This window comes from Dromaius novaehollandiae, chromosome 1 (assembly GCF_036370855.1).
Source record: "Dromaius novaehollandiae isolate bDroNov1 chromosome 1, bDroNov1.hap1, whole genome shotgun sequence".
Taxonomy (NCBI): Eukaryota; Metazoa; Chordata; class Aves; order Casuariiformes; family Dromaiidae; genus Dromaius; species Dromaius novaehollandiae.
Window position 1 is genome coordinate 145784380 of NC_088098.1, and position 8816 is coordinate 145793195.

General features: G+C 54.0%; 1 protein-coding gene across 2 annotated transcripts; it reads left to right on the forward strand.

The window, feature by feature from the left end:
* Nucleotides 1-3505: 3505 nt before the first annotated feature.
* LOC135324745 (uncharacterized) lies at nucleotides 3506-8560 on the forward strand. Of its 2 annotated transcripts, XM_064501616.1 has the most exons (11): nucleotides 3506-4137; nucleotides 4403-4468; nucleotides 4891-4950; nucleotides 5336-5407; nucleotides 5500-5538; nucleotides 5748-5807; nucleotides 6172-6243; nucleotides 6747-6818; nucleotides 7509-7580; nucleotides 8013-8160; nucleotides 8356-8560. In XM_064501616.1, exons 1-11 carry the CDS (start codon nucleotides 4020-4022, stop codon nucleotides 8537-8539), a joined length of 963 nt encoding a protein of 320 aa, XP_064357686.1. In that variant the 5' UTR covers nucleotides 3506-4019; the 3' UTR covers nucleotides 8540-8560. The 2 variants fall into 2 exon arrangements, with proteins under 2 accessions (XP_064357686.1, XP_064357693.1); XM_064501623.1 differs by lacking the exon at nucleotides 4403-4468 and having other exon boundaries at nucleotides 3522-4137.
* The last annotated feature ends 256 nt before the right edge of the window (nucleotides 8561-8816 follow it).

Below are 8816 nucleotides of genomic sequence, written 5' to 3' on the forward strand. Positions count from 1 at the left end.
ACTAATTTCTATACTGAATATTTTTGCTCCTTAAGTGCCAATTACACATTTTGAAAACAAGAGTCTTAGTACAACAAGTCTTCCCAGTATGCAAGAAACTTTAGAGTTTAAATTCTTCCAACTAATAACTGCATTGATATTTTTCTTTCCATCTTCTGCCTTCGAAAAGTCCCTTGCTATTTTGTATTATCAGCAGTTTGACTAATTTATTCCTAAGGGTTTCAAGGTGATGTAGCAATGTTTACAAAACCAGTATCTAGAATGTGTATTACATACTCTACTGATAGAAAGAAAGCTGAAAAAAGCAGAAAAAATGGAATCCTATAGTTGTTTACTTTCATGGTCTTTACTTTAATGCTCTTTAATTGTCTGCTCTTGGTTTCAGGCTGATTTTGCTATCGGTAGGCATCGACACCTATCGACATCAGTTCTTGATATTGAGAGGTATCAATGCCTGTCAGTTCCAATCCCTATCAATATTGACATCTCTCCGTTTAGACAGACATCTATAGCTGTCACTCTCAGACCGACTGTGCTCTCAGCATGCATCAATGACTATCAACACTGACGGTTCTCAATACTGAGAGGCCTCAATGAGTATTGATTTCTATAAGTATCTTCAGGGAACAACTTCTACAGATATCAATTCCTATTGATAGGCATCATTACCTCTTGATCATGATGTAGCCTTGAGAATTAAGGAAGAAGCAAAAGACTTGCTTACACTAGTGGAGGGAAAGACAAGCAAGGAGCTTGAACATTAGCCACTTCCACTCAGAACAGATGAGCAACGGATGGAGAAGAGAAGCTCGCATGCCATTCGAGGAGTTACTGCTTTGGGTTTTGTGTGAAGAGGGACAGGGGTGAAAAGACCCAGAATGCATGCCTCTAGTAGCTGTAGTCCTGTGACACCAAAGCTGTGCAAAACTGATACAAGCAAGGCTAACCATGGCCGCTGAAGTTTCTGCTTTGCCCCTCTGCTCCCATGAGCCAAAAAAGTCCTAATTCTAAACACATAGCTCTATCTTTGAAAACATTGCCGTGCCACAAAGAAGTGTTTCCCTCCATACCGATTTTTCCTAAGAGAAACGTAGCTAGGTGAAAGAGGTCAAGACTGAGCCAGTACACTTACTTAGACATCCTACAATTTTCTCAGCTGAAAAGTGGGCTCGGGAAGTCCCAATCCCTTCTGAGCACACCAGAGCCGCTACGCTTGAGACTCTCCAGTTTCTCCTCCAGCGTTTGCTCCTCCTGTCCTAGCCTCTTCTGTCCTTAGCTAAGCAAGAGCACAGGGAATGAGGGAAGGGAAAAATGGGAAAGCAGAAGGGTGCCTCCCTGAGGCTTGTTCCTTGCAGCAGACAGGGGACAGTGGGAAGGCCTCAGAGAAGGTTGCTGCAAGGGAATGGAGAAGGATGGGGCAGTAGCAGGCAGTTTCCCTTTCTCCCCTGCCCCCTCTCCTTTTCAGCTTAAGAAGTTTCTCTTTGTAAAGCTGCTCTCCCAGTCTGCCAGACTGAGACAACCTCCCAGAATCACAGGCTACAGTTCTTCCTCAGGTCAGACTGCATCCAAGATCTTCTGAGGTCTCCATAAGTGACCTGGTAAGCAGGTCTGCTGGACTTCATAACGGAAACAGGCAGACACACAGTTTGACTTGTATAGTTACCTCACTGCAGAGGAAGAGAAAACAGTGAGTTGCTCTTTTCTGACCTTCTTTATCAGATGCCTGCTCTTAGCAATGAAGCAGGTGTAGCGATAGTATCGTGGAGGGCCTGGTTAGCTGTTCAGAGTAGCCAATACTGCCACTGCCTCCAGCAGAGAAGAGCCAAGTCCAGAGGAAGGAAGAGCCCATTCAGGAAGAGTAAGAAAAAAGGATGAGCTTGCCATGGAAAATGAAAATCTCCACAACAGCTCAAGTTAACTTCCAGTGCATATTCCGAATAGAATAACAAAAATGTTGGGCTAAAATAGCGTGAGTGCTTGGCTGTTTTGGTCCTTTCTGTGTGGATGTAACGCACAGCCCTTACGGCAGGCTGGATGTGTGAGAGGAACTGTGAGATAGTTGCCCTCCATCAAGGGACACCACCATCCACATGGTTTCCCAGCTTGGGCTGTTCTTAAGGTTTCCTTCATGAGAATGGAGGAGTGCCCATGAGACTTGGAGCGCAAATGTAAACCAGTTGCTCACTCTGAAAACACTTTTCAACCCTGTTGCCAGCTTCAAAGAGAGGGAATGGAATAAAGTCCCTCCTAGGGTCCAATATGAATGCCATGTGAAAGTGCAGCCCCACCATGTGCACTGTCCCTGGGGAAGTTCACAGAGCCATGAGAAACCTGATGAGGGAAGGGCACTGAACAGGAAAGGCAAGCAGTGAGATTTGAGGATGTGTCTCAGGTGGGCCAGCAACCCTTTGCTTCTGGGATCGGAAGAACCAGCTCCTCTTTCTTCCCTGCATGTTGATCAAGTCCTGCAGGATTCACTCTGCACACTGCACTAAGGGACAGGGATTCAAGCGGCAGGCTCCTCCCACGAGGCTCAGCCAGGTAAGCACTAGGAAAACCATTCCCGAAAGCAGCACTTCTCACGGAAAGATGTTCAGGCTCTGGGTCTCAAAGCACTACCCTCCCAAACAAATGGGATCGTTCCCCTGCTATGTGTGAGGTGACAGGGGGAGACAGCTGCAATGGCTCCTTGGCAGAACCAGAGGCAAGGGGAGGCATGACAACTATCAACGTTGACCGTTCTCAACATCAAGATGCCTCAATGACTATCGACTTCCATCCGTATCATGAGGGAAGAACAGCTATAGATTGGCATCGATACCTCTCGATCTCAACAGGCATCTGTAGCTTTTGCTGTCGCACTGCTTTTGCTCTCTGTAGGCATCAATGCCTATCGACATCGATGCCTCTTGATATGGAGGAGCATCGGTGCCTGTTGAGGTCCATGCCTATCGACAGGCATCAATAGCGAGAGGTACTGATAACTGCTGTTCCTGAGGGCAACTGTTAGCTGGGAAATAGCACACAGCCATGACTAGAGCCAGGCCATAATCACAGGCTACAGCATTTCTTCCAGCCACACTGCACCTATGAGCGCCTCAAATCCATCCACAAGTGGCCTGTGACCCTCTTTGACATAAAGAAGGGAGGGTGGCAAGACACACAAGCCATGCTCACAAAGTCCAGCCTCTGGTGTCAGGATACATGTGAGTGTGTCAGGACCTCCTCCTTGCTGAGAGAGAGCACCAAAAGCCACCAGGAGCACTGAGGGAAATGCACAGGACCAGGAGAGCTCTGCTTGCTTTGGGTGCTGCACACAGCCCAAGGAGGCCTGAAATGTTGGTCCCAAAGCAAAGGGGGCAGAGGGAGTGGTGCCAGCAAGAATGGAGGACTCTGAATCCCAGCTGGACAGGGGCTGAGAGATGGGGCACAGGCTTGGCACTGGAGCCCCCCCACTTGTCAGCAGCTGCCCCTGGGCCAGCTCCAGAAGGGCAGAGCTGCAGCTGGCGCTGGCGCTGGAGCAGAGCGGCTGCAGCGGGGGCGGGAAGGAGAGCAGCGAGCGAGGCCGGATCCGGCAGGCGCTGGCGCGGAGCTGCCGAGCAGCGAGGCGAGCGCAGGGCCGCGAGCGTGTGGGCAGAGAGCCGGGCTGCCCCCGAGGGGCTCCTCGAGGGCGGCAGCAGCACCCCCGGCCGCCAGCATGCCCGGACTGCCCGCACAGGGCGGCGCCGGCGCCGGCGCGCGGAGGGAGCGCGGGCCGCGGCGGGGGTGCGCGGCCCCCTGCGCCCCCGCGGAGGCGCGCGGAGGGCGCCCCTGAGCTCACAGAGGGGCCGCGCGCTGCGCTGCGCTGCGCAGTGTTGCGTTGTGCTGCGTTGTGCTGCGGGGCAGTGCGGTGTTTTGCGCTGCGCTGCGTTGGGCTGCGGGGCGGTGCAGTGCGTTGTGCCGCGCCGCGTTCCGCAGACGCCGCTCCGCGCGCGTTGCTCGAGGGCGCCGGCGGCGGGCGGCTGCTGGCGGCGGGCAGCATGGTGCGAGCGCGGGGGGCGTCCGGCCCCGGGTGCCGCCTGCTGCTGCTGCTCGGCCTCCTGGCGGCCCTGCGTGCCCGGGACAGCCGGGCTGCTCCGCGGGCAGCGCCGGGCCCAGGTAGGGCGGGCGGGCGGGCGGGCGGCGACGGAGGCAGCCTGGGGGCCGCGGGGCCGGCTGGCGAGCGGCCGGGGCGACCGGAAGCGCTGTCGGGCTGCGGGGCGGCGGGGGCCGGGGGCCGGGAGCCGGGAGCGGCTCGGCGAGGCTTGTGGGGCCGCGGGGAGGGGGGTGCGCTGGGGGCGCCGGGGTCTGGGGGCGAGAGCTGTGCCTGGAGCAGCGCCTGGCGCTGGGTGACGGGAGCTGTTGTCCCCGCGGGTGGTTCCAGCGGTGGCTGCTGGTGATGCTGGTGCTTGGCCGGATGCAGGACTGAAGGCTTGGGAAGATGCTGGAGGTGAGTCCTCGGGGGACCTGACCTTCCCTTCCCTGGCAAGACCAGAAGCATGCCTTTCCTGCCGCCGCTTTGGCCTTTCGGTGGCCGGGGAGCTCTTGTGCCCGCGCAGGGTAAACGATCCTTCGTGTCCTCCGGTGCTGAGGGTTGCCCCTTTGCAGAGTGCTGTCCGTTAGAGAGCTCCCTGCAAGAAGGTGCCGAGGGCCTGTGTGTTTGTCCCGGGGGTGCTTGGGGGCTCTGGGATCACGCCTTGATGGGATTTTGAAAGGTGCCAGGGGGCAGCCAGGAGGTCTCCCCATTCCCTCTGCGGCAGGGGTCTCTCCACCTGCATGTGCACGCTGCCGTGGTCCCCTTCTCTTCACTGCGCTTGATTTCCGCAGGAGGATGTTGCAGCCTGTAATGTCAGCTTGTCTGTGTTCTTGTAGGCAGTGGTCTTCCAGATTCTCAGCTGAATCTGCTTTTTGAGCATCAGAGGGATGCCAGGGGTAAGTGGTCAAGGTTGATTCACTTCATGGAAGGAGCCTTTGCTTTTTGGTATTTTGTTCATGTGACGTTGGACTGACTAAGTCCTGGGCCAATTCCTAGACCCACAAAAGAGCAGAGGGGAAGTTGGGAAGGCTTCCAAGATCTGCACTGGGAGCTTTGGCACGCAGAGTGCTGTTGGCGAGCTGCTCTGACGCTGTGCTGCTTCCAGTGCCTGCTGCAAAGCCAGGGGACATGATGGGGTTGAGCCTACAGCTTGTGTGAAGTCCAGGGCACCCTTTCCCCCTGTTCACCTGTTTCCTTTCCCTGTTGTTCACCACCATTCGAATCAGAAGAAGAATGTGGAAGTATGTACTGAGAACTGTTCCCACGTGTGTTTGGTTACAGATGAGGCTGTGGTTGAAGGTTATCCCAGTTCTCGCCTGGATCCCGTTGTTGAGGCTCGGGGTCTTCCCAGGCGTATGTAGTCACCTTTTCCTTACCTGCAAGAATAAGAACGTCCTTTGTAGTATGTAGTTCATGTGCAGTTGTACATCGTGCTTCCTCTTCAGGTGGTCCAAGAGTTGTTGAGCCTCGCAGGGATGCCAGGGGTAAGTTGTGAGCATTCCTTTACTTTGAGAGCTGCCAGGTGCCAGGCAAAAGGTGACGCCTGTCACCTTTGAGACTCTCAACCTGCAAATATGTCCCACGTCATTGCCTGGCCCCCCTTCCGTTCAGTGCAACTGCTGTGTGGAGCAATTTGTACCAATTTGTAAGGAAACCTTGTCACCAATGCGTTCGGTTTGTGCTCTGCCTATAGGCGATGGTTACCGAACTTTTTGGCGGTATCCAGTTCTTGTGCCTCGGGAGGATCCCCGGGGTAAGTAGTCAAGCTTTATTCACTTGACAGAATAAGCTTTTACCTTTGAAAATGTTCTTCATATGGCACAGACCTGAGTAAGTCCTTGGCTGCTGCTCAGACACTCCCAAGAGTAGAGTGGGACTTGGGAGGCCGTCAGCTATCTGCCGCGGTGTGCTTTTCCTTGGGAAGGCTTTGTGCTGCTCGCAGTGCCTACTGCAAAGGCCACAGGCTTGTTGGGGTGGAGTTACAGCTTGCGTGAACTCCAGGGCATCCTTTCCCCCAGCAGCTCTGTGCAGGCTTCAGTTTGTACCCGTACAAATCTGCAGAAGTATATGGCAACATATATATAACGGGAACTGTTCCCATGTGTGTTTGGTTGAAGCTGTGGCCGTAGCGGATGGAGATCCCTCTTCTGCTCTGGAGCCTGGACTGGTGACTCCGGGACATCGTGGAGGTGAGCAGTCAGCAGATATTCAGCTGAAAAAATAAGCATTTCTTTTCTCGCTTTGTTGTGCCCTCCGGATGATGCCAAGGTCTGCAACAGCCGTGCCCTGCTGGCAGGCCAGAGAAAGAGTTAGGGGTAGCGCTGGTTGAGTCTTGCACTGGCCAGTGGGCTTCTGTGCATGAGGAATGTAAACAACCCTTGTTGTCCTCCGGTGCTAAAGGTTCCCAGTTTGTAGAGTTCTGGCTTCCTTGGTGTACGTTAGAGACCTCCCCAGAAGAAAGCACCAAGGGGCTGCGTGTTTGTCCTGGGGGTGCTTGCGGGGTGTTGGATAGTGCATTGACGGAGGATTTGGAGAGGCGCCAGGTCCCAGGCAGCAAGTGTCCCTGGCCCTCCTGCAGCTGGGAGACTCTTAACCTGCGTGCGTGTCCCCATTCCCCTTCCCGTCACTGCAGTTCACTTCTGCAGAAGAGTGTGGCAACCTGTAATGAAAACTTGTCTGTGTTTGCTTACAGGTGTTCCTGTAGGCAGTGGCCTCCCAGCTTCTCATCTGGATGCCATTGTTGTGCCTCAGGGGCATGCCAGGGGTAAGTGGTCAGGATTGATTCCCTTCCAGGAATGAGCAGGATTTTTCACTATTTGATTCGTGGGCCATGTAGCTTACGTCCTTGGCCGACGCTGCTAGATGCAAAAGAGCCAAGAGGGATTTGGGAGGGCTTCAGCGATGTGTCCCAGGGTGCTTGGTGTGGCCAAGTGGTTTTTGATCTTCTCATGGCACCCACTACTGCACATCGTGCCAGTGGGCAAATTTTGAAGTACTAGGGCATCGGAAGTGTTCTACAGCAAGGCGAGAGCGGCTTTCTGAAGATGACTTTTGTCTCTGGTGTGTGGAAGTTATTGCAATGAGTGTGTCAGAGATGTGCATATAAACCTTTGTGGGTCCTGTGAGGTAGCCTCCCTTCCCACACCACGCAGCTCCCAGGGATTTCGGAGCTTTGCCACGTGGGGACTGAGGCGGTTTTGACCCCACTGAGCACATGTTAACAAACACGACTCCTAATCCACTCGATCTCCTGCCGTGTCCGCATCTCAGAACTTGCAGGGAATCCCTCGAGGCCCTAAGCACAAAAGGTGCACCGAGTGGGATCCCTGCTGTGAAAGGAGGCCCAAAGCGATGCCCTGATTCAGGGGTCGGGCAGGAGGGAAGCTTGTCCGTCCTTCTGCATGCTGTGTGCCCGAGCAGTGCTGAGGCTTTCCCTCTCTCTGATTCTTCATAGAGCTTCCAAGCGTGTCACAGCCTGGAGAAGCCCCCCACGGCAGGAAATACTCCTTTTTTCCAGTGCACCGAGGTACTGAGCAGTCTTGCGGGGATGCCTAAGTGAGAGATGAGTCCTGGAAACGTGGAGCATGCGAGTTGTGTTTGGAAGAGCAGAGGGCAGAGGAAGGGGAGGTGGTGCCTGTGTGGGAGAAAGGGCAAAGGGAGAGAGCCAGGTTCAGGTGTCTCCTTGGCCACAGGCAGACACAGAGGAGCCCGCTCTGCCTGCTGGCCTGGGGAGCGCCGCCAGCACAGTTTGGGGTAGCGCTGGTTCAGACTTTCACCGGCCAGTGGGCTCTTGCCCATGAGAAGTGTCGATGAACTTTCTTGTCCACCGGTGCCAAGAGGCCAGAATTAGTGACAGTAACAACACGGGATGTAAAATTGCCTGGGAATCCCAACCACACACTGAGATTATCAGTCCTGCAGAACCCAGGGATGTATGGGATTGTCTCCTTTCCTCCAGGTCTTGGTGGTGAGAAAGGTGCAGAGGATGCAGCTCCTAAAGGCCGACAAAAGCAGCATTTGGTCTTCACTGCCGCAGTCTCGAGTTGGGTACTGTTTGGGGTAGTGCTGACTTGTATAGTCACTTCCCAGCTGAGGAAGAGAAAACAGTGAGTTGTTCTTTTCTGACCTTCTTTAGTACATGGCTGCTCTTAGCAACAAAGCATGTGTAGGGATAGTATGGTGGAGTGCCTGGTGAGCTGTTGAGAGGACTCTGTTGAGACGTCTGCTGTAAGCTTTCCTAAGCAGACCCTTCCTTGCTGACAGTGAGTGCTCTTTCCTGAAAGCCATTCTCGTTGTTGCAGAGAAGCGGTACCAGCTAACCCTGCCGCTGCCTCTGACGGAGAAGAGCCCAGTATGGAGGAAGGCAGAGCACAGCCAGGAAGCGAAAGAAAAAAGGATGAGTTTACTCTAGAAAATGAAAATCCCAGCAGCAGCTCCACTCGGCTTCCTATTCTAAGCAGAATAAAAAACCTGTGCGTATTCTGAAGAGAATAAAAAACCTGTTGGGCTAAATGGTGTTAATCCTTGGCTGTTTGGTCCTTTGTGTCTGGGTGTAATGCACAGCGCTTACAGCAGGGTTGGATGAGGGAGAGGAGCTGTCAGAGAGTTGCCCTGCATCAAGGGATGCCCTCAGTCCCCTCATCACTGTAGTTTCCCAGCTCGGGCTGTCCTTAAGGTTTCATTCATCTGAAAGGGGGAGTGCAGATGAGCCTTGGAGTGCAAGTGAACTCCCTGGGAGTGCTCCGCTGAATCCTGGTGGATT